Source organism: Schistocerca cancellata, chromosome 8 (assembly GCF_023864275.1).
Source record: "Schistocerca cancellata isolate TAMUIC-IGC-003103 chromosome 8, iqSchCanc2.1, whole genome shotgun sequence".
NCBI lineage: Eukaryota > Metazoa > Arthropoda > Insecta > Orthoptera > Acrididae > Schistocerca > Schistocerca cancellata.
The window spans coordinates 312,526,031-312,552,821 of NC_064633.1; the positions used below are offsets into that span (position 1 = coordinate 312,526,031).

General features: G+C 37.5%; 1 protein-coding gene across 1 annotated transcript in view; it reads left to right on the top strand.

The window, feature by feature from the left end:
* The window catches only part of LOC126094465 (sorbitol dehydrogenase-like), a 79,689-nt gene that overhangs the window by 46,904 nt on the left and 5,994 nt on the right, over positions 1-26,791 (top strand). Inside the window, exons 3-7 of the mRNA XM_049908853.1 lie at positions 5,354-5,518; positions 5,707-5,866; positions 18,443-18,627; positions 24,961-25,139; positions 25,232-25,353. Coding sequence (XP_049764810.1) covers positions 5,354-5,518; positions 5,707-5,866; positions 18,443-18,627; positions 24,961-25,139; positions 25,232-25,353 — 811 coding nt within the window. The remainder of the gene's footprint in view (positions 1-5,353; positions 5,519-5,706; positions 5,867-18,442; positions 18,628-24,960; positions 25,140-25,231; positions 25,354-26,791) is intronic.

Sequence of the window (26,791 nt, forward strand, 5' to 3'; positions counted from 1 at the left end):
CTACCATGACAAACAACTTGGATGAGTTCCATCAAGGTATTAACTACTGGACGAAGAATGGAGAACCCAGACTTCAGTGATCTAGTGGTTGAATACTGATCTTTCTGTTGATCACAGGCTGTGGAAACAATTTTGAAACACAGGTTTAGCCTTACAATTTTAGATGGTCCAGTAATGAATGTCAAGGGATACAACATCCATTGGTGGCTGCTATCTTTTACAATGGACTGAAAGGAGAGGATTGGCTCCATAGAAGGCAAAGACAGTTATTCCGCATGCTAGGTCATGGCATCAGTTTTTTGGGATACAGGTGGCACAATTTTAATTGATTATATTGAAAATGATTAGCTATTATGCAAACTTATTGCAGCATTTGAGTGATGATAAATGGCTGCATTTAACGAGAAAGAAAGTTTTGTTTCAGCATGACAATGCACCATATCACACATACATTATCGCCAAGGTGAAAATCAATAGTTAAATTTGCATTGCTCCCTCGTGTACCCTATTCAGCAGATGTAGTCCCCTCTGATTATTTTCTGCTTCCAAACTTGAATAAATGAGTTAATGTTAAGAGATTAGTGAAAAATGGAGAGATGAAATCTGCAGTAGACGACAATTGATGACATTTAGGTTTTGTTCCAATTGATCTGTAGTGAGGAGATCCTCCAGGATGTAGAACATGTCAGAGAAACAAGAATACATGATTATCTCTGTAAACAGGGTATTGAAGCTACTGAACATTGCTGGGAAAACTGTATTGGGCTGAATGGAGTCTTTGTAGAGAAATAAAGTTTTTTTTTTTTTTTTCACAAAATTTTTGTCTTTTCTTTCTTAGGTTGGGTACTTTAGGGACAGCCCTTATAAATTCCTGTTATTAAATTATATACAGTACTATGCTGTTTGTACATGCATCTTATAACTCCTACCACACATAACCAATTTTTTCCTGGGTCTAGCTGATTTTAGCATTATTACTTAGTTCTTTCTTGTGTTGGCGATAGCAGTCAATATAAGTAATGAAACCGAAAACCCCAAGAAAGCAAGCCGCAAATGCAGACCTAGGCCTGTGAAAATACATTTATATGCAGACAGTCAAGGAAAGAAATTAAGGGATATAGCTGAGAACAATTCAAGCCACAATATCTCAGCCACAATAAAACCTAGTGCAAAATTTAAAGATGTTGTAGCAGGTTCTTCATCAGCAGAAGCTATGGAACTGGCAATTTTTCTGGCTGTATGAAATGACATAGTGAGAAATGAAGGAAAATACTTCTTGTTATCATTAAAGAAGACACTGCAGGAACTACAAAATACGAAAATCCTCATCTTTTCAATACCATGTCGGCATGATCTTCCATCCTGGTCTTGTGTGAATGTTGAAGTGAGAATAGTAAGTGAAGAAATGAAGAAAATTTGTAAATACTTTTAAAATGTCTGTTTTGTAAACATAACTAAGTTAGGTACAAGATGACACACTGCTCATGGTCTCCATCTGAATCAACTCGGATAGAAGTATGTGAGTAATGAAATCGTAAAAGTAGCCAATGAGTTAGCCATAGCAAAAACTGATAGCTCTGAGGCAATACTACTTAGATTTAGGGAAAACTCTTTTTCAGAGGTAGCAAAGAAGGGCCGAGACAAACAGGTTTTCCCAGATTCACACTAGATGACCAGATTAAAGATAAGAATAATATAATAAATGTCGGTAACAAAAGAGAGAAATATAGCAGTAATGACGATTGCTCCCCACAAAAAAGAAAAAAAAAAAAAAATTTTTGCTCACCAACTTTGTCTCTCGAGATAGGTTATCTAAATATTGAAAGTATAAGTGGAAAACATGTAATTTTAAAATTGCATGTAATTTGCAAATGAGAACTTACTTGATGCATTATGCTTAAGTGAGCACTGGTGTAAAGCAAATGTGATTTCTTTCCAGGTACTACATGATTTCCACTTAGCAAACAGCTTTAGCAATTTACATTAAGAAAGAACTAATAAATTGTAGTAATGAACTAGATCTAGGATATCTGTGCAGTGAGATACATTTTGAAACCACAGGTGTATATCTGGATCATTTAAAAATTGCTATTGTATCTCTTTATAGATCACCAGACGGAAGTGCACTAGTATTTTTAGAAAAACATGTGACATTACTAAATTTCTTTCTTAGTCCTCAGTGGAAGAAATATAGTATAGTGATTGTTGGTAACATCAGTACCGCATTTGATGTAAACCAAGACATGCATGCCGTAAATGAATTTAAAAACCTGTTAGATAGTTACTGTCTTCAGATGTAGCTGTCTTCTATTTCTCAGACCATGACTCAGTTTGGGTAAAAATAGGTACAGATAGGCCTAATATGGACTAAAAGGAGTTTAAAGAGCCTAAAATAGTCATCACAAGACCAATAACAAAAGAAAAATTGTCTACTTTTATTGTCTCACTCAGTAATTATGACTGGTCACATAAGTTTAACAATAATGCCCAGGGCCCTGCCAATACATTGTTCAATAGATTTTTTCACTCTTTCTTAAATATATTCGAGACCAACTGCCCTCAATACAAATGTAAAGTTAAACCTAAAAGTAACAGTAATAGACACAGGGATAAGAATCCGTGGTATACTGCTCAACTAGCCAATATGAAAAAGAGGTTGTTGTTGTATAGAGATTCTTACAGACTTCAGAAAACTGATATGGCTAAACAAAGGTACTCAAGAGCACAAAAGTAATTAAGTATGCTTTAAATGAGGCCAAAAAATGACATAACGTAGTCAGCACTGAATCATCAAAAAATAAATGCAAAAAAGCATGGCCTATAATAAATTCAGTGACCAAAAGCAAGCAGAAAGCTGAGGTAGAAATTTCAGCAGATGAATTTAAAACTACTGTATAAAATCTGTTAACCAAATTAGGGAAAGCATTGGGAGGCCACAAGAAACTGTAGCTGATCTCATTAGATATCATAATGTAAACTACATCCTGAAAAATAAATTCCTTTTAACAGAGGTCACACCAGATGTTGTTTTAACTATTGTAAATAATTTTAGGCCCTCTGAGAGTGAAGATACATATGTATTTCTTGTAATATGTTAAAAAAGATAATTTGGCACATAATATATCCTCTTACTAAATGTATAAACAGATGTCTAATTGAAGGAGTATTCCCAGATGTATAAAAATTATCCAGGGTAGTGCCCATTTACAAGAAAGGAGACAAAACTTCCCATCTAGCTATCGCCCAATATCTCTGACACCTATTTTAGCTAAAGTTTTGGAATCCATCAACAACTCCCAGTTGTGTGATTATCTGACATGTAATAACATTATTACTGTGGTACAATTTGGCTTTAGGAAGGGCAAATCCACAGTCCATGCCATTGACTCCCTGATTAAAAAAGTGCTTAATGCTTATGAAGGAAAAAATTTTGCTCAGGCTACCTTTTGTAATCTTAGCAAAGCCTTTGATTGTGTGGAGCATATTTCACTCCTCAGCAAACTAGTTTACTATGAAATCACAAACAGTGAAGTTGACAACATTTTCAAATCTTTCCTCAGCAACCGTAAACAAATTGTTTGTATTGGCAAACAGAGATCACAGCTAGTTGAAGTTAAGTGCCGTGTGCCACAAGGCTTAGTATTAGGACCTCTGCTATTTAACCTAATGACAAATGATCTACCATCTTACTTAAATACTCACTCCATTCTCTATGCAGATGATACCACTTTTTTCAATATCAGCTTAGACGTGGATATGCTCCAAACTGTGGCAAATGACATAATATCACAAGCATCAGTCTGGTTTCGGGCTAATGGGTTCCTGCTTAATGAGAGTAAAACTCAAAAGATTGTATTTAGTTTAAGAGATCTGCCAGGAGCACACTTCATGGATAGTGTTAAGTTCTTAGGTATTGTTATAGATAGTAAATTGACTTGGGAGCCACATATTAAATACATTAGTGCAAGGCTGTCTAGAGTGCTGTATTTGTTAAGGAATTTAAAAAACCATGTACCTGCGGCCTATGTAAGACTGACCTACTTTGCTTTTTTTCAAAGCATTATATCTTATGGGCTTTTTTTCATATGGGGCAATAGCTCACACCTTCAGGACATTTTGGTACTTCTGAAGAAAGTAATTCGAATTATCACAAACAGTGATAATCTGGCCCACTGCAAACCACTGTTTATCAACTTAAAAATATTAACTGTAATAAAGATGTATATTTACACTGCCCTACTGCATATAAAGAGCAACCTATCAGAATACCAGTGTAGAAGAGATGTACACTCTCATGGGACCAGTAATAGTAGCCATCTTGACATACCTTACTACAGATTATCCAAGTCATTGAACAGCTACGAAGTGGTGGGTATGAAGATGTTTAACAAACTGCCACTAGAATGTATGGAAGCTCCATTTGATTTATTTAAAGACAAATTATTCAGTTGGTTAGCTGCAAATCCTTGCTACTCACTTCAGGAATTTTATGACTGTGAAATATCGTAGTGGTACTGGTTTGGAGAGTACAATGCAAATTCTTTAACTGAGTAATTTAAGATGCAACGTTTTCATATTATTTGATTATAAATATTGTATTTTATGGAAAACATATTGATCTTCAACCCATGGATATATGCTGCATAACTTATATATGTGTAACTTGACTTTGTCAATTGCTGTAACAGCTAAACGACAATAAAATTTCATTCATTTAGTGGCTCAAAAATTATGCATCACTGGCTTATAGCACTTTCAGAAAGAACAGAAGTGAATGGCAGTATGTGAAATTCTTGTCTGAAGGCCTTTACAGCTAAGGTGTACTACCAACTTCACCATCACAACATGGATAGTAAAACATTGCTATCTGTACATAATCCGTTGCTAGCCTCCCCCTCTCTCCCAATATCGCAACCCTCAGAACAACATGCCACATCATCCTCAAAAACGTTTCCACTTCCCTTCCTCAACTACGTTTTTCTAGGCAGCCTTGTAGATGTCAAAATTAATATCAAACATATTTGGGGAATGGTGGAGGGGGAGAATGCATTATTTTTATCTAGTGGCCTCTTTTACTCTAAAAAATTGTGCACAATTTTCCAAAAGTTTTCTAATGATTTTTTAGTCTTGGTTCCAGTAAAATGTACTGTGCATCATCGAACACTATGCAGTTCTGTAAAGTTAAATGAAACCTACACATGCTTTCAAACTGTTCTGGAAAAGACTTTATAGATTGACATTTCAGTCATTCACTTCTTAATTTAATATTTTGTGACAGTTCGCTTTCATGACAGATGCTGAATAAACAGAAGTAAGGGAAACAATTACTAAAATGTGTTCCTTTTTTTTCCAGAGGTACTTTTACGTATGGGTTGTGTGAGCATATGTGGCTCTGATGTGCATTATCTAACAAAAGGTCACATTGGCAACTTTATTGTGAAAGAACCAATGATCATTGGTCATGAAGCATCTGGAGTTGTTGAAAAGTTGGGGCCTGGAGTAAAGAATTTGAAAAGGGGTTTGTATTCCTACATGTGTTGTACTTTATTAAGAGTTTTGTTGTGCAAACATATTTTAATTAGGTGTGTGTGTGTATTCTTGGCATATAGTTAATTGCAATTTACATAATTTCAGTCATTAATGACAACTGCATGACAGTGATAAGATCATAATAAGCATTTAGTGATGTTCTGTTGCCATTGACAGGTGATCGTGTTGCCATTGAACCTGGTGTGCCTTGTCGGACTTGCAACTTCTGCAAGGAGGGACGTTATAATCTCTGCCAGAGTATCTTCTTCTGTGCTACACCACCTGATCATGGAAACCTCTCGAGATTCTATGTTCATGCTGCTGATTTTTGCCACAAGTAAACATGAATTTCTATAAATAGATGTCAGACATATTTTGAAATGGAAAAATGGTTGTGCTTTAAAGCACAATTCATAGAAGTTCTATGATCTTCATTTTTAGTGTCGTATAATGTTATTTGTATGGAAGTGAGACTTTTCAAACATACAGACTGATTTATGGAGATTTTCTAATTCTTCCTCCCTCCAAACACCCATCAGTTCACACTTACTGAGAGAATGATTTTTGACCTGATACTGTGTATAAAATCACAGGGGTTTGTGCAATGCCACACTTCTTGCTACATGGTATATAGAGGAAAACTATGCTTTACAAACACAAGATAAAGACTGAATCGGTGGTACTTAGACGATTTAACTGTTTGGTACATGGCATAAGAATACTCTCAGAAGGCCTACGAAATGATGTTAGTGACTTTAAAATATTTGGAACTTAGACGTTCATTTAACTTGGGTGAAAACCATCGCTTCTTAAGGCCATGAGTTCCTTAAACTGGCTTGTGATGTAACACAGTACATATCTTTCATCATACAGAATTCTTGTTAACCAAATTAGCTTCTTCTTTACCTACAACATTTGAGACACACAGACAGGGTGCACCCATCTGCAGGTGGTCGCTCATGTCGGCACCAATGATGTGTGCCGCTATGGATCGGAGGAAATCCTCTCTGGCTTCCGGCGGCTATCTGATTTGGTGAAGACTGCCAGTCTCGCTAGCGGGATGAAAGCAGAGCTCACCATCTGCAGCATCGTCGACAGGACTGACTGCGGACCTTTGGTACAGAGCCGAGTGGAGGGTCTGAATCAGAGGCTGAGACGGTTCTGCGACCTTGTGGGCTGCAGATTCCTCGACTTGCGCCATAAGGTGGTGGGGTTTCAGGTTCCGCTGGATAGGTCAGGAGTCCACTACACGCAACAAGCGGCTACACGGGTAGCAGGGATTGTGTGGCGTGGGCTGGGAGGTTTTTTAGGTTAGATGGCCTCGGGCAAGTACAGAGAGGGCAACAGCCTCAACGGGTGCGGGGCAAAGTCAGAACATGCGGGGACCAAGCAGCAATCGGTATTGTAATTGTAAACTGTCGAAGCTGCATTGGTAAAGTACCGTAACTTCAAGCGCTGATAGAAAGCACTGAAGCTGAAATCGTTATAGGTACAGAAAGCTGGCTGAAGCCAGAGATAAATTCTGCCGAAATTTTTACAAAGGTACAGACGGTGTTTAGAAAGGATAGATTGCATGCAACCGGTGGTGGAGTGTTCGTCGTTGTTAGTAGTAGTTTATCCTGTAGTGAAGTAGAAGTGGATAGTTCCTGTGAATTATTATGGGTGGAGGTTACACTCAACAACCGAGCTAGGTTAATAATTGGCTCCTTTTACCGACCCCCCGACTCAGCAGCATTAGTGGCAGAACAACTGAGAGAAAACTTGGAATACATTTCACATAAATTTTCTCAGCATGTTATAGTCTTAGGTGGAGATTTCAATTTACCAGATATAGACTGGGACACTCAGATGTTTAGGACGGGTGGTAGGGACAGAGCATCGAGTGACATTATACTGAGTGCACTATCCGAAAATTACCTCGAGCAATTAAACAGAGAACCGACTCGTGGAGATAACATCTTGGACCTACTGGTAACAAACAGACCCGAACTTTTCGACTCTGTAAGTGCAGAACAGGGAATCAGTGATCATAAGGCCGTTGCAGCATCCCTGAATTTGGAAGTTAATAGGAATATAAAAAAAGGGCGGAAGGTTTATCTGTTTAGCAAGAGTAATAGAAGGCAGATTTCAGACTACCTAACAGATCAAAACGAAAATTTCTGTTCCGACACTGACAATGTTGAGTGTTTATGGAAAAAGTTCAAGGCAATCGTAAAATGCATTTTAGACAGGTACGTGCCGAGTAAAACTGTGAGGGACGGGAAAAACCCACCGTGGTACAACAACAAAGTTAGGAAACTACTGCGAAAGCAAAGAGAGCTTCACTGCAAGTTTAAACGCAGCCAAAACCTCTCAGACAAACAGAAGCTAAATGATGTCAAAGTTAGCGTAAGGAGGGCTATGCGTGAAGCGTTCAGTGAATTCGAAAGTAAAATTCTATGTACCGACTTGACAGAAAATCCTAGGAAGTTCTGGTCTTACGTTAAATCAGTAAGTGGCTCGAAACATCATGTCCAGACACTCTGGGATGATGATGGCATTGAAACAGAGGATGACAAGCGTAAAGCTGAAATACTAAACACCTTTTTCCAAAGCTGTTTCACAGAGGAAACCCGCACTGCAGTTCCTTCTCTAAATCCTCGCACAAACGAAAAAATGGCTGACATCGAAATAAATGTCCAAGGAATAGAAAAGCAACTGGAATCACTCAACAGAGGAAAGTCCACTGGACCTGACGGGATACCAATTCGATTCTACACAGAGTACGCGAAAGAACTTGCCCCCCTTCTAACAGCCATGTACCGCAAGTCTCTAGAGGAACGGAAGGTTCCAAATGATTGGAAAAGAGCACAGGTAGTCCCAGTCTTCAAGAAGGGTCGTCGAGCAGATGCGCAAAACTATAGACCTATATCTCTGACGTCGATCTGTTGTAGAATTTTAGAACATGTTTTTTGCTCGAATATCATGTCGTTTTTGGAAACTCAGAATCTACTATGTAGGAATCAACATGGATTCCGGAAACAGCGATCGTGTGAGACCCAACTCACTTTATTTGTTCATGAGACCCAGAAAATATTAGATACAGGCTCCCAGGTAGATGCTATTTTTCTTGACTTCCGGAAGGCGTTCGATACAGTTCCGCACTGTCGCCTGATAAACAAAGTAAGAGCCTACGGAATATCAGACCAGCTGTGTGGCTGGATTGAAGAAATTTTAGCAAACAGAACACAGCATGTTGTTATCAACGGAGAGACGTCTACAGACGTTAAAGTAACCTCTGGTGTGCCACAGGGGAGTGTTATGGGACCATTGCTTTTCACAATATATATAAATGACCTAGTAGATAGTGTCGGAAGTTCCATGCGGCTTTTCGCGGATGATGCTGTAGTATACAGAGAAGTTGCAGCATTAGAAAATTGTAGCGAAATGCAGGAAGATCTGCAGCGGATACGCACTTGGTGCAGGGAGTGGGAACTGACCCTTAACATAGACAAATGTAATGTATTGCGAATACATAGAAAGAAGGATCCTTTATTGTATGATTATATGATAGCGGAACAAACACTGGTAGCAGTTACTTCTGTAAAATATCTGGGAGTATGCGTGCGGAACGATTTGAAGTGGAATGATCATATAAAATTAATTGTTGGTAAGGCGGGTACCAGGTTGATATTCATTGGGAGAGTCCTTAGAAAATGTAGTCCATCAACAAAGGAGGTGGCTTACAAAACACTCGTTCGACCTATACTTGAGTATTGCTCATCAGTGTGGGATCCGTACCAGATCGGGTTGACGGAGGAGATAGAGAAGATTCAAAGAAGAGCGACGCGTTTCGTCACAGGGTTATTTGGTAACCATGATAGCGTTACGGAGATGTTTAACAAACTCAAGTGGCGGACTCTGCAAGAGAGGCACTCTGCATCGCGGTGTAGCTTGCTCGCCAGGTTTCGAGAGGGTGCGTTTCTGGATGAGGTATCGAATATATTGCTTCCCCCTACTTATACCTCCCGAGGAGATCACGAATGTAAAATTAGAGAGATTAGAGCGCGCACAGAGGCTTTCAGACAGTCGTTCTTCCCGCGAACCATACGCGACTGGAACAGGAAAGGGAGGTAATGACAGTGGCACGTAAAGTGCCCTCCGCCACACACCGTTGGGTGGCTTGCGGAGTATAAATGTAGATGTAGATGTAGATGTAGATGTAGTAATCGTCATGTGTTTGTAACTCATTGCATTTTATTTCCCTGTCCTATCTTTCATAGTCAGTCCTATCATCATAGTCAGTTTGTTTTCCATGCCAGTTAATGTGAAATAATTATTTATGGTACCTCCATTCCATATTCCTCAATTAGTTTTTTCATCACTTTTCATGGAAATGTGTACTAATTCCAGAAATGACTACCAGCTTCTTTGTAATTTTACTTTCTATTTTGTGCATCACAGGTGGTAGTTATAGCTTCTTACTAGTTAGCCTCATGATTTTTTGTTACATCTGGTGATGGGTAAGTGAAGCTGCAGAGATTAAAATGTTCATTTATTTTTATAAAGTTTGTGCCAAGGTGCATTATCTGACTGATCTGTTTGTTTCATGTTAAGAGTTAAATACTATCTGGTAGATGCTACCTTTGACTGCAACTAAATAGCAGCACAAGCTGATTGATAATGCTTGATATTTTCATCTTTATACAAATCTTTTATATCTTAAAGATGTGCTTTTTGGTTTGAAAGTAGACATAGTATAAGAATCAGTAACTGACTCTGTTAATCTCCAAAATTCATATACAGTGAGGTCATTATATTCAGAATTATACACAAGATATAGTTTCCTTTCATCTTATTTAAGTATTTTCTTTTTTATTGTGACAGTTGAGAATTATGGGCTTCATCATTTGTTTGTCTTTTAGCTTCTAAGACTGATTTCTGTGTGAATAAGCACTAAATCTGAAGGCCCAGAAAATTGAACTGATATCTGTGGGAGCATTTGGCCACAATCCTTCTGAAATATCTATAGTACGAATAACTTGCTAGTGAGAATTGCCTTACTTTCCATTGTTCTAGATTCTTCAGCATTCTTAATGTAATCATGAGCCAAGGAAAATCCATTCTGCTGTTCTTTTGATGTCCTCTGTGACAACTGGTTCAAGGATATTGTGATGTAAAAGTATTTTTACTGTGATAGCATGTGCATCACCACACATGTATATGAAAGCAGGTCTTATCAACAGTGTTGAATAGCATGTGATAAGGCTACACTTTTAAGAATACTGACTGTGTGGCCTGTTAGTATCAGCCCCCCCCCCCCTCCCCGTTTATCAGGTATATACACAACAGTGCCACCAACCTGGCCAGGCCTGCAGTTCAATTTGCTCTGTAATATGTACTCTTTCATGTTGTTGTTGTTGTTGTTGTTGTTGTTGTTGTTTTTGTCGTCAAGCCAGAGACTGGTTTGATGCAGCTTTCCATGCTACTCTATTCTGTGCGAGCTTCCTCATCCCCAAGTAACTACCGCAACCTACATCTCTCTGACTCCGCTACTTGTATTCATCTCTTGGTCTTCCTCTATGATTTTTACCATCCATGTCCTACCAACTAATCACTTCTTCTAGTCAAGTTGTGCCACAGATTCCTCTTCTCTCCAATTCTATTCAATACTTCCTCATTAGTTACATGATCTACCCATCTAATCTTCAGCATTCATCTGTAGCACCACATATCAAAAGCTTCTATTCTCTTCTTGTCTAAACTATCTATCATCCATGTTTCACTTCCATACAAATACTTTCAGAAAAGATATCCTGACACTTAAATCTAAACTCGATATTAACAAATTTCTCTTCTTCAGAAACTCTTTCCTTCGCATTGCCAGTCTACATTTTATATCATCTCTACTTCAACCATAATCAGTTATTATGCTCCCCAAATAGCAGAACTCGTCTACTAATTTAAGTGTCTCATTTCCTAATCTAATTCCCCCAGCATCACCTGATTTAATTATACTACATTCCATTGTCTTCATTTTGCTTTTGTTGGTATTCATCCTATATCCTCCTTTCAAGACACTGTCTATTCCGTTCAACCAATCTTCCATGCCCTTTGCTGTCTCCGACAGAATTACAATGTCATCGGCAAACCTCAAAGTTTTTATTTCTTCCTCATGGATTTTAATTCCTACTCCAAATTTTTCTTTTGTTTCCTTTACTGCTTGCTCAATTTACAGGTTGAATACCATCAGGAGTAGACTACAAGCCTGTATCACTCCCTTCCAAACCACTGCTTCCCTTTCATCTCCCTCGACTCTTATAACTGCCATCTGGTTTCTGTACAAATTGTAAATAGCCTTTCACTTCCTGTATTTGACACCTGCCACCTTCAGAATTTGAAAGAGAATATTCCAGTCAACATTGTCAAAAGCTTTCTCTAAGTCTACAAATACTAGAAACGCAGGTTTGCCTTTTCTTAATCTATCTTCTAATATAAATTGTAGGGTTAGTTTGCCTCGTGTGTTCCAACATTTCAATATATTCCAAACTGATCTTCCCCGAGGTCAGATTCTACCAGTTTTTCCATTCGTCTGTAATGAATTTTGTTAGTATTTTACAGCCATGACTTATTAAACTGATAGTTCAGTAATTGTCACACCTGTCAACACCTGCTTTTTTTTGGACTGGAATCATTATATTCTTCTTGAAGTCAGAGGGTATTTTACCTGTCTCATATATCTTGCTCACCAGGTAGCAGAGTTTTGTCAGGGCTGGCTCTCCCAAGGCTATCAATAGTTCTAATGGAATTTTGTCTACACCTGGGGACTTGTTTTGATTTAGTTCATGCAGTGATCTGTCAAATTCTTCATGCAGTATCATATCTCCCATTTCATCTTCATCTATGACCTCTTCCATCTCCATAATATTGCCCTCAAATACATTGCCCTTGTATAGACCCTCTATATACTCCTACCACCTTTCTATTTTCTCTTCTTTGCTTAGAACTGGTTTTCCATCTGAGCTCTTGATATTCATACAGGTGGTTCTGATTTCTCCAAAGATCTCTTTAATTTTCCTGTAAGCAGTATCTATCATACCCTAGTGATATATGCCTGTACATCCTTACATTTCTCCTCTAGTCATCCCTGCTTAGCCATTTTGCACTTCCTTTCGATCCCATTTTTGAGACGTTTGTATTCCTTTTTGCCTACTTCATTTACTGCATTTTTATATTTTCTCCTTTCATCAGTTACATTTTAATATCTCTACTGTTACCCAAGGTTTTCTACTAGCCCTCATCTTTTTACCTAATTGATCCTTTGCTGCCTTCCCTATTTCATCTCTCAAAGCTACCCATTCTTCTTCTACTGTATTTCTTTCCCCCGTTTTTGTCAATCGTTCCCTAATGCTCTCTCTGAAACTTTCTACAACCTCTGGTTCTTTCAATTTGTCCAGGTCCCATCTTCTTTAATTCCTACCTTTTTGCAGTTTCATTTTTAATCTACAGTTCATAACCAATAGATTGTGGTCAGAGTCCACATCTGCCCCTGGAAATGTCTTACAATTTAAAACCTGTTTCCTAAATCTCTTCCACGTATACAACCTTCTTTCTTGATTCTTAAACCAAGTGTTAGCAATGATTAAGTTATTCTCTGTGCAAAATTCTACCAGGTGACTTCCTCTTTCATTCATTACCCCCATTCCATATTCACCTACTACTTTTCCTCCTCTTCCTACTATTGAATTCCAATCACCCATAACTATTAAATTTTCGTCTCCCTTCACTATCTTAATAATGCCTTTCATCTCATCATACATTTCTTCAATCTCTTCATCTGCAGATCTAGTTGGCATATAAACTAGTACTACTGTGGTAGGCATTGGCTTTGTGTCTATATTGGCTACAGTATTGCGTTCACTATGCTGTTCATAGTCACTTACCCATGCTCCTATTTTTTTATTCATTATTAAACTTACTGCTGACTTAACCCTAATTGATTTTATATTTATAACCCTGTATTCACCTGACCAGAAGTATTTTTCTGCCTGCCACCAAACTTCACTAATTCCCACTATATCTAACTATAACCTATCCATTTCCCTTTCATACACAATAAATAATATTGTTACTGATGTTTATTTTCCTTACTCACTATGCATTTGAATTTACTTTTATGATGACTCTTGCATTATGCCATGTAGTAGTTACATGGTGAACATGTAATTTCCTTTTTAGTATTTCCTACCTTTAGTCACCATCAGCTATGTACTTGTTTTACTTCTTTTGTTAATTACATTTAAATGTCCACATACATATTAGACTATCTGTCCTGGATTCTTTCACATATTATGTACCCTCTGTAGTCTTGTATACTATTTTCTTGGCTGGTCATCTCTAGCTTACCTCTCCAACCCATTTTCCAGCAAGTGGAAAATCCAGCTACTCTTGCCTGCAACTAGGTGACCTGTCCCTGCTTCTGCATTCCTGTATTACTTCCCTGTAGACCCAAAATTGATTCATCTGGCACATAGTAGTGCTTTCTACATCTACTACATGATCAACATCTATGTGATTACTCTGCTATTCACAATGAAGTGCCTGGCAGAGGGTTCAGTGCAGTACCTGCAGGCTGCCTCTACCATTCCACTCTCGAATGGCGTGCAGGGAAAAGCGAGGACCTAAATTTATCTATGCAAGCCTTGATATCTTTCATTTTACCATGATGATCATTTATCTCTATGTAAGTGGGTGCCAACAGAATGTTTTCGCAATCGGAGAAGAAAACTGGTGATTGAAATTTCATGTGAAGATCCCGTCGCAACGAAAAACACCTTTGTTTTAATGATTGTCACTCCAATTCACATCTGTGGCACTATCTCCCCTATTTCATGATGAAACAAAAGAGCTGTTCTTCTTTGGACTTTTTCAATGTCATCTGTCAGTCCTACCTGATGCAGGCCCCACACCGCACAGCAATACTCCAGAATACGGCAGACAAGCATGGTGTAAGCAGTCTCTTTAGTAGACCTGTTGCACCTTCTACGTGCTCTGCCAATGAATTGCGGTCTTTGGTTTGCTCTACCCACAACATTATCTATATGATTATTCCAATTTAGGTTATTTGTAATAGTAATCCGTAAGTATTTAGTAGAATTTACAGCCTTCAGATTTGTGTGACTTACCGCGTAATTGAAATGTAGCAGATTTCTTTTAGCACTCATGTGAATAACTCCACACTTTTCTTTATTCAGGGCCAATTGCCATTTTTTGCACCATACAGATATGTTATCTAAATCATTTTGCAAATCGTTTTGGTCATCTGATGACTTTACAAGATGGTAAATGACAGCATCATCTGCAACCAATTTAAGAGGGCTACTCAGATTGTCTCGTATGTCATTAATATAGATCAGGAACAATATAAGGACTACAACACTTCCTTTGAGAATGCTGGATACTACTTCTGTTTCTCTCAATGGCTTGCTGTCTGTTACTACAAACTATGACTTTTCTGATAGGAAATCACTAATCCAGTCACACAACTGAGGCAATATTCCATAGGCATGCAGTTTGTTTAGAAGATGCTTGTGATGAAGGGTGTTGATAGTTTTCTGGAAATCTAAAAATATGGAATCAATTTGACATCACCTGTCAATAGCATTCATTACTTTATGAGTATAAAGAGCTAACTGTGTTTCACAAGAATGATATTTGCTGAATCTGTGCTGACTATGTGTCAAAAAATCATTTTCTTCAAGGCAATTCATAAAGTTTGAACCCATTATATGTTCCAAAACCCTATTGCAAATCGAAATTAGTGATATGGGCCTGTAATTGGATTACTCTTATTTCCCTTTTTGGGTATTGGTATTTTTAATTTTCTTTTGGATTAACAACAATTCCATATTTCTTGATTTGTTTAATGGGAGTTTGTTGAAGAAAATTGTTCCACAAAACAGAGAAGCATTCTGATTCTAGACAAGGAAGCAAAGTTTATACAAAGTTATTTCTTAATTATTGTATTGCGGTTGAATAAATCACACCTCAGTTGGAATTTCAGGTAGTAAAAGATAGCATTTTGCTCTCATCACCCTAGTGGGTGTGATGTTCCTGTTTAATAGTCTGCAATTGATCCACTGTGGAGCCACATGTTTTGTCTGTCTGTCTGTCTGTGATTGCAGAGCTGCACTCTTCACTCACCAACAGGTAGGGCTGTATTTTAATCTGTCCAGAAATATTTGATGTGAATTTATCACCTGTGTTGTGGATCATTATTATCCAGTTTCATCCTAGATAGCATTCTTAGATTCATCCAGTTAAATGTTCTCCTTTCCGAGCACTTACAATTTTGACAGGTGTGTTAAGTGTGAAAATTTGTCATTGTAGAGTAGATTATAAACCATTTCTCACAGAGTCTTATTGGGTATGGGTCGCACAAAATATTGCTTGAAAGTTTCATAATCTTGTTTGTAAATTGACTGCACTTTTCTATTATCATAACCATTGAACTTGCCTGTGCAACCTGCTTTACCTATGACTGAGCCTATTTGATCATTCCATTTTTATGCCTACAAAATGCTAAACCCGGATATTTGTGTGAGCTGATGGATTCCAGTTGTGACTTATTGATACTGTTGCAATAACATTCTACTTTTCTGCATTTTGAGAGATGAAAAATTTTACATTTCTGTATGTTTAAAGTAAGCTACCAGTCTTTGCACCACTTTCAGATCTTATAAAAAATCTGTCTCGATATTTGTGTAAATGGTGATAGATAGTTATATCATCTACAAAAGTCTGATGTTACTGATAATATTGTCTACCAGTTTATTGATGTACAGAATGAAAAGCTATAGTCTAAATACATTGCCATGGGGCTCATCTGAAGTTACTTTTACTTCTTGGGATGACTCTCCATCCAAGATAAAATGTTAATGTATTACCTGCAAACAAGATGTCCTCAGTATAGTAAAAAAATTTCATTTGATGGTAATATGATGGTATTTCCAATAAAACAAATGTTGGTGTTTTACTGACTGTAATGCTTTTTGAAAACCAACAAATACTGCACCCACTTAATTGCCTTGATGTTAAGTTGTCAAGATACTATGTGAGATAAGTGTGAGTTTAGTTTCAGATGACCCTTGTTAACCATAATACAGCACAGATCCTTCAAACAGAAAATGTTTCCTATTATTGTTGTGCAAGTCACATATGTCTACAAGAAGGGTAGCAGGAGTGATCAAAACAACTACTGTCCTATATCACTGACATCCATTTGTTGCAGAAACCTAGAACATACTCATATTCTGAGCTCAAACATAGTGATACAACTTGTGCAGAATGATGTTCTGTATTCCAACCAGCATAGGTTTAGAAAACAGTGGTGATGGGAAACTGAACTTCCAGTTTACTCTAATGACATCCTTAAAGTCACAGATAAATGCTTCTGGAAAGCATTCGACTCTGTACTATGCATTACTTATAAATGAAAGTACATCATATCATAGATAAAAATTTTGTCTTGAGTATTTCTTGTTAGGCAGTATGCAGCATATTATCTTGGATGGAAAGTCATCATAAGATGTAGACGTAACTTCAAGGATGCCTCAGAGTACTGCGTTGAGACTGTTGCCATTCATGTTGTATAATGGCTTGGCAGACAGTGTTAATAGTAATTTCAGACTTTTTGCAGACAATGCAGTTACCTATAATGAAGTACTACCTGAAGGAAACTGGACAAATATCCAATTATATCTTCATGAGATTTCAAACTGGTGCCAAAACTGACAACTTGCTTTAAATGTACAGGAATGTATTGTGCAGTTCACAAAACTGGAATTGGTCAAATCATACAGATGCCTGAGTATAACAACCTGTAGGTACAGGAAATGGAGTCAACACATCTACTAAGTCACAAGTAAAGGAGGTTTGAAAGAGAACTGGGAAAATTCCATCAGTCTATAAAGCAGATTGCTTACAAAACATTGGTAAGACCCAACCTAACATATGGCACAGGTGTTGGATCCATACCAAATAGCAATAACAGGGAATATTGAACGTATGCAAAGAAGGGCAACATGAATGTTGGCAGGTTTGTTTGAACTATGGGAAAATGTCACAGAAATGCTGAAAAGCCCTCAGCTGGCAGACACCAGAAGAATGATGACAACTATACTGCAGAAACATACTTACAAAGTTTCAAGAAGCAGTGTTAAGGGAAGAATCTAGGAACAAACTATAGCCTCCTGTTTACTGCTTCTATAGTGACTTTTAAGATAAGAACAGACTAATTACAGTGCATGCAGATGCACTAAAGTGGTCATTGTTTCCACATTCCGTACATGAATGTAATGAGAAGAAATGCTAATAAATGGTACATGTATGTGTTACTTATTTTCATGTGTATATACTGGCTGTACTGATAATTAACTCCTGTTGAGTATTGGCTTATCCAACTGTCTGTTTATGAATTTAGCAAATTTCTGAATGAAATTTTCCTTTACATACAAAAAAAAAAAATTTGAGTATGTTACTAGTGAGACATTGGGTGAGAATCTGAATAGCAGCAACCTCATTTAGTTCAGTTACATGCATGTTCCATGGACCATAATTGCAGTCCCTCATTACAGTGTGGAAAGAATCAGTTTATAATTGTAATACACTGTATCAGTAATTGTAAATATGTGTAATGTCTTCTACTTATCTAACTTTAAATATTATTGTAATGAAAAAACCTGCATTAAACTGATTTAGTGTATATCTAGAGAATTAACTTAATGTTCATAACTGAATGCACTGCATTTGGATAATTGTTCCTACTGTTAAAATTAATCATTTGAGACAAAGTTTCATTATATTTATTGCTTTTATGTTTTAAATTTTTCTCAGCTGTACGCTATAACACATACTATTTCTTGCATATTTTTAGGTTACCGGACCATGTTTCACTTGAGGAAGGTGCACTTCTTGAACCTTTCTCAGTGGGTGTACATGCGTGTCGCCGAGCTGGTGTTTGTCTTGGCTCAAACGTCCTTGTTCTTGGAGCTGGTCCAGTTGGTCTGCTGACCTTGCTTGCAGCAAAAGCTATGGGAGCAAGTAAAGTGATAATTACAGGTAATTATCCATATCATTAATGGCACATAAATATGAATGGTGACTATCTCCTTCAATCCTCACAAAAAGAAGTGCAACCTCACCATGAACTGTTGGGGGAGTGGAGGGACTCTAAGTTCGGACCACTGTCTTTTGCGGGCAAGGGCTCTCTTATCTGAGCTACCCAAGCATGACTCACAGCCCATAGGCAAAATGCTACTTTCACTGGTACCTCCTCTCCTACCATCCAAAGGGACTGGTGGAAGTAAGGCTTTGAGGACATGTTGTTAGTCATGTTTGGATAGCTCAGCTGGTAGAGCACTTGCCCTCAACAGGCAAAGGTCCAGAGTTCAAGTCTCAGTCTAACACACAGTTTTAATCTGCCAGGATGTTTCATATCAGCGCACACTCCATGTTGTTGTTGTTGTGGTCTTCAGTCTTGAGACTGGTTTGATGCAGCTCTCAATGCTACTCTATCCTGTGCAAGCTTCTTCATCTCCCAGTATCTACTGCAACCTACATCCTTCTGAATCTGTTTAGTGTATTCATCTCTTGGTCTCCCTCTACGATTTTTACCCTCCACACTGCCCTCCAAAGCTAAATTTGTGATCCCTTGATGCCTCAAAACATGTCCTACCAACCGATCCCTTCTTCTAGTCAAGTTGTGCCACAAACTTCTCTTCTCCCCAATCCTATTCAATACCTCCTCATTAGTTACGTGATCTACCCACCTTATCTTCAGCATTCTTCTGTAGCACCACATTTCGAAAGCTTCTATTCTCTTCTTGTCCAAACTAGTTATCGTCCATGTTTCACTTCCATACATGGCTACACTCCATACAAATGCTTTCAGAAACGACTTCCTGACACTTAAATCTATACTCGATGTTAACAAAGTCCTCTTCTTGAGAAACGTTTTCCTTGCCATTGCCAGTCTACATTTTATATCCTCTCTACTTCGACCATCATCGGTTATTTTACTCCATTACAGAGTGAAAATTTCATTTTAGAAAAAAAATTTTGGTTACATTTTGCACTTGGTAATCCTTCAAACAAGATGGGGTATCCTGCCTGTTCATAGCAGATCAGAAGCCAATTCGCATGATAATTCTTAAACAGTGTTTGGTACCTTTCCATAAAAACAAAAGTGATTTACTGAGTTGTTATGTGACAGTGGATGAAACCTGTGTTCAGTATTTCACACCAGAATTGAAACAACTGTCAAAACAGTGGTCAGAATGCAGCTCTTCAGTTCCAGATGGGGTGAAGCTAACATAATTGGTGAGGAAAGTCATGGCAATGGTATTTTGGAATGCAAAAGAAATCCTGTTAACTGACTGTTAAATAGGTAAAACAGTAGCTCTGAAGTATTATTGAAATCTTATAACAAATATGGTAGCATAAATTTGGGAAAGACTTAGTTTGTAGAAGGAAAAAGTCATCAGAATAAATTTTCATCAGTAGTGGAGTATGTGCTGATTTGAACCTTTATGGCAGATTAAAACTGTGTGCTGGACTGGGACTTGAACCTAGGTGCTGTGCCTTTTGCTGGCTAGTTCTCTACTCACTGAGCTACCAAATATGATTGACAACCAGCCCTCACAGCTTTATTTCTGTCCATACCTCACCTCCTATCTTCCAAAACTTCACAGAAGTTCTCCTGCATATGTTCTGGGACTATCACTCAGGTGGTAGAAGGTATATTGCAGAGAAATGGTTTAGCTACAGTCTTGGTTATTATTTCTAAATGTACATATGTACTATATAAGCCACCATACAATGCATGGTGGAAGGTACTACTACTGCTACTATAGCCATTTCTGTTCCTGTTCTACTCGTGAATGTAGTAATGGAGTGACGGAAAAGTGACTATCTATATGCCTCCATATGAGCCCTAATTTCTTGTATGTTATCTTTGTGCTCCTCACATGAAATATATGTTGGTGGCAGCAGAATCATTGTGCAGTCGGGTTGAAATGCCAATTCTCTAAATTTTCTTAATAGTGTTACTCAAAAAGAATGCTGCTTTCCCTTTAGGGATTCCCATTTGGGTTCCCAAACCATCTTCATAATACCTACTGTTAACTAACTAGCAGTTCACCTTTGAATTGCTTTGATGTCTTTCTTTAATCTGACGTAGTGCAGATCCCAAACACTAGAGTAGTACTCAAGAATAGGTCACACTAGCATCCTATATGCAGTCTCCTTTACAAATGAACCACACTTCCCCAAAATTCTCCCATCAAACTGAAGTAAAACATTTGCCTTTCCTACCACAATCATCACATGCTTGCTCTGTTTCATATTGCTTTGCAATGTTACAACCAAATATTTAAATGACTTGACTGTGTGAAGCAGAACAATGCTAACGCTGTATCTGAAAATTGCGGTTTAGTTTTTCATACTCATCCACATTAATTTACATTCCCAGAATGAAGATTCACTCTGCAGCAGAGTTTGTGCTGAAATGAAACTGTGTATCAGACTGGAGTATTTTTTTTCAAACTAAGAAGCGATTGCAGTGTTAGAATAGTATTTTGGATGAACTGTATTAATGTTAAACAAGAACATGTTGAAAATTAATTAAAAAAAAAACAGCATTTTTCATTTCCACTATCAGGTTGAGAAATATGTGGACCATCCTTGCACAGCAATAGATGAAGTACTTTACAACCTGTTTACCACTGGAATTGAGACATTTGCTATATTATGGAATATACTATTCTGAATATCCTGTCACAATTTTCAAGTACTTGACAGTAGTGATCAGTGTCCTCTATTTCATCTGTGAACAGGTGACCAGTGAACAGAACACCTTATATATCAGCAAGCAAATCAATACATTCTGTTTGTATTTGGTCTGTGTACTGTGCTTGGTTTTTCAATTGAAGTGAGCAATCAAATCACAGTACTGGCACAGAAATGAGTTAGCTACATGCATATGATTTCTGTTCTAGTGTTAGGTGCTTCATCACAGAATCCCTGTAGTAATGCTGGGATGCTGTTGGGAAATTGTAATAGTATAATGATACTTTTCCACTACAGACCTGCTTAAAGCTCCTGACTGATTGTGGATGGCTCCTTACTGTGTTCTTTTCTATAAAAATAAAGCCTCACTTCTTATATGTGATTTAAGTAAGGCATTTGACTGCATTTCTCATGACATCTTACTTGCTAAACTCAAATTCTATGGAGTACAAGACTCTGCATTGGCAGTAATTGAATCATACCTAAACAATAGGAAGCAGTTTGCCTCTGTCAGAAACAGACTCACACTTGCTAGAAGTTAAGACAGGAGTCCCACAAGGTTCTGTCCTTGGGCCCTTCTTTTTTATAATTTCAATCAATGATTTACCCCATTGTATCCCCAATACTGTTATTTGTTATGCTGATGACACAACTTTGCTTGCTCAGCATGAGAACATATCAGTTCTGCAAGATATGATGCAAGATGGCCTGGAAGCAGCACTAAATTGGTTCTCATCAAATACACTGCTTTGCAATCCTGATAAAAACCAACAGATTATACTAGGATTGTCAAAAGAGGTAGAGGTGAAAGCAGTTAAAATTCTAGGAATTCATGTAGACTCTAAGTTAACGTGAGAAACCCACATCAACCATATCTGCGCAAAATTGTCTCGCGTTACGTATTTAATGTGGAAACTGAGGAGCTTGGTGACAAAAGAATATTTAAGAGTTATTTATTTTGGACTGTTTCAGTCACATATAGAGTATGGACTGCTGATATGGGGACATTCTCTTCACATCACTGAAGTTCTAAAAATTCAGAAGAAAGTGATAAGGGCAATGAGCAATTCTGGTAGATGAGAGCACTGCCGGACACTGTTCATTCAGCTGAAAATATTAACAGTTATTAATCTTTATATATACACCTCAGCATTGTATGCAAAAAACAATATAGCAGATTTTGAAATGAGGGAAACATACACCACCATAGTACCAGAGGCAAAACAAAATTAGACATACCTAGGCACAGGCTGACAAGAACAGGGAATTCCCATCTAATCAATAGTCTAAAAATATTTAATAAACTCCCATTTTCCTCTCGGTCGGCTCACATAAGTAGCTTCAGGAGCAAAATACTAAATTGGTTACTAATTAATCCTTTTACAATATAGCAGAATTTATGAATATAAAATTAATCGACATTAATTTTTAAGTATTTCATTATGTGATGTCACTGAATGTGTTTAGCTTATGTTATGGTTTATGTTGTCATCTATGGGCACTATTTTCAGTGCTCATTTAGCTTTAATGTACTATTCAAGGAAAATGTTATATGATATCCATGTAAATTGCCTATTCCACGTCAGGTGGTCAATGGTGAATAAAGAATCTGTATTTGAATACTAGCAGAAAAACATGCAATTGGCCATAGTTCATTTTGCCAATTTTGTATTAGAAACAAAACTGGTTTGTTATATAATATTGAAAAAAATTGATTTACATGTATTAACAATGCATGTATTAACAATGCATTAACACCTCACTTAGCTTGCATTTATCGTGAATCTCTCACCCATCACAAAGATTCAAGCAACTGAAAAAAAGCACTCGTGACTTCTTTCTATAAGAAGGGTAAAAGAACAGACCCACAAAATTATACATCAGTATCATTAATGTTGGTTTGCTACAGAATTTTTGGTCCTCGTCTAAATTCCAGTATGATAAATTTTCTTGAGACAGATAAACTTCTGTCCACAGCTCAGTGTGGATTTAGGATGAATTGTTCATGCAAAACTTAGCTTGCCCTTCTCTCACGTGACATCTTATGAACCACTGATGAAGGACAATAGGGAGAGTCCATATTCTTAGATTTCTGGAAAGCATTTGACATAGTGCCATGTTGATGGCTGCTATTGAAAGCCTGAACATAAAGAAAATGTTATTGAACATGTGAGTGGCTCAAAGACATTTCAAGCAATAAGATCCAGTTTGTTGTCCTGGATGGTGAGTGTTCAATAGAGACACAAAGGTATGATGAGTGTTCATTGGAGACAAAGGCTTCATCAGGAGTGTCCCACAGAACTGTAATATAGGACTCTTGGTCTCTTTATTCATAAGCAATCTGATGGACAGAGTAAACAGGAAACAAGAACCTATTAAAGGGCTTTGCCAGAATGACAGGGATCAGTATCACACAGTAAAATGTTATGATAAAAGGAGATAAGATCACTCCCTGATTAAGTCAAGTCACATCAAATTGAGCAGCAAAAATTATCATTTGCTGATGATCCTGTAATGTCATCAGTCAGTCAGTGACTGGCAAGTGTTAATCACAGACAATGGTATTACCAGGAGTGCCCCAAGGAGGTTTGATAAGACCACTCTTGTTCTCTATATACATAATTTATCTGACAGATGGATGAACAGCACTCTGCAATTGTTTGCTTATGACACAATAGTATATGGGAAAGTATTGTTTTGAGTGGCTATAGAAGAACACAGGATGACATAGGCAGAATTTCTATTTTGTGTGATCAGGGGCAACTTATCCTAAATGTAGAAAAATGTAAGTTAATGCAGATGAGTAGGAAAAATCCTGTAATTGTTTGTTTAAATAAATGCTGAAACAACCATGAGCATTGAATACAGTATTAGTGGTGTGCTGCTTGACACAGTAGTGTTGATTAAATATCTTGCAAAGTGAAATGAAGTGGAGCAAGCACATAAGCGTGGTAGCAGGGAAGGAAAATAGTCAACCAGTTTATTACGAGAACTTTAGGAAAGTGTAGCACATATATACAGGAGACAGTGTTTAGAACATTAGTGAGACACATTCTTCAATACTGCCACCACATCTGATTAAAGGAAGACATCAAAGCCTTTCAGGGGCATGCTACTTGATTTGTTGCTAGTAGGTTCAGCTAACACACAAGTATCACAGAAATGCTTTGTGAACTCAAATGGGAACCAGTGAAAGGAAGACAACAATATTTTCACAAAACAGTACTGAGAAAATTTAGATAAACGGAACTGGCAGCTGACTGTAGAAAGATTCTGCTGCTGCCAATATATATTTTATTTGAGGGCAGCAAACACAAGATAAAAGAAATTAGGGATTGTACAGAGGTATATAGACAGTCGTTTGTCCCTTGCTACATTTGCGAGTGGAACACGAAGGGAAGTGACTAATAGTGGAACAAGATACCGTCCACCACAATATGGTGGCTTTCGAAGTAGGTATGTAGGTGCAGACAGACATTACCCATATCCCACTCACTGAAATATACATATACCTCTTTAATGTCTTTAGGATAAATTGCAAAAATGTTTCTTTTTTTTAAGTTTGCATCTTGGAAACCACTTAAGTTTCTAATTTCTATGTTTTAGACATAGTTGCACACCGTCTAGAATTAGCTAAGAAATGTGGAGCGGATTACACGGTAGTCATTCCTAAGGGTGCTACAGTGGAACAAGTTGCAGAAAGAGTCAGAGAGCTGCTTGAAACTGAACCACATATGACCATTGATTGCTGTGGTGTTGACTTCACAGCAAAGCTTGGACTACAGGTACTCAAATATATCTTGTTTATTGAGCAAAAAATTTGTTCTGAAGTAATAACATTCATCAGACTAACAGGATTATTAATTCTGAACAACAGGTTACACGTCCTGGAGGTGTTCATTGTGTAGTGGGCATGGGAGCTGATCAAGTTACTCTTCCAATGGTGAATGCAACATTCCGTGAAGTCGACATTCGCAATTGTTTCCGATATTGCAATGAGTAAGTACTACAAAAGTATCTAATGTTTCAAAATATTTTGATCAAGATATACCGTACTGTCACACTTTAAATAAAAGTGAGAAGAAAAAGATATGGGTGGCTGTAAATATAAAATTTCTCGAAGTGCCTCATGAGTACTGTTCTGGCTCAAGCTAATGGTAGCTAGCTTTAATATGGATTACCTCATTTGATTTCCAAAAATATGTTTTCCTAACAAAGTTTTTTTATTTGCTAGTATTGAACAGAATATTTTTATATGTACCCTAAACTGAAGTCATAGTTTCATCGTTAACTATTAACTGATGGCAATTTTTTGAAAGTTCACCTAAATATCAAGTTTTACTCCCATTTTTGAAGCTCTTGTACAAACTTCCAATCACAAAAACTAATCTGTTTATTCTACCAAGTGCTGCAATTTGTTCTGTTCCGTGGATAAGAGAGAACAATTTGTCAACATGAATAAGGAATTTTTTCAAGTTAAATTTATTTTTTTAGTTACTTAAATGCTTAGTTTGGCTATAATGCTAATGAATTTCTATGCTTCAGTAACAACAACAGTGCCAACTAAAAAAAATTAACACTCACTGGTGTGCAAAATTTATGGACAAAAGTAACTTCCACATGATCACAGTCAAGTAACATAGCTTGATGATGCTTAGATCATACATTGAAAGAAGTGCTTGAGTATAGTACTGAAGGTAATTGAAAGAAAAATGCAACAAAACAAACAGAAATGACACTTTTATTCAAATAACACTGTGGTCACTGTGATTCATGGTGGTTTTTTGGTCATTACCAACAGTGGGACATGATTCTTAATATTGTGTGTGATCACCATGGATGGCAATACATGTTGTGCCATGTGCTCCCATGCTGGCCACCAGGTTGGAAATGAGTTCTTCTGGTAGGGCATTCCATTCCCACTAGCAGAGTTGATAACTGCTGGATGGTCATTGGTGCTTGTGAATGTGCTGCAGTACGTCTCTCCAACATCTCCTACACACATTCAATGGAACTGAATTTGGTGAAATGAACAGGCCAGTCAACTTGCGTAATATCCTCTCACTCCAATGCCACATCCTCCTGGGCAGTTTAATGTGGCCATGCATTGTCATTCATAAAAATAAAGTCAGTGTTGAATGCATCCTTGAAAAGAAAAGATGTATATGTGGAAGGGGTAGAGTGTCATGATAATGTTGACCGGTGAGTGTACCATATTCAAAGATTTGGAGGTCAGTAGACCCATACAATATTATGTTTCCCCACACCATAACACTTGTAGCACCAAAATGATGATGTTCAACAATGCCAGATACATTCTCATAAAGTGGCAGGTGGGAACATGTAATGCAGCTAGGAACATTGTTGAACAAGATTGGTTAGGTGGTCCAGGTGTTATGGTGTTGGGAGATATTTGTTTGTGATCCCAAAGTGTTGG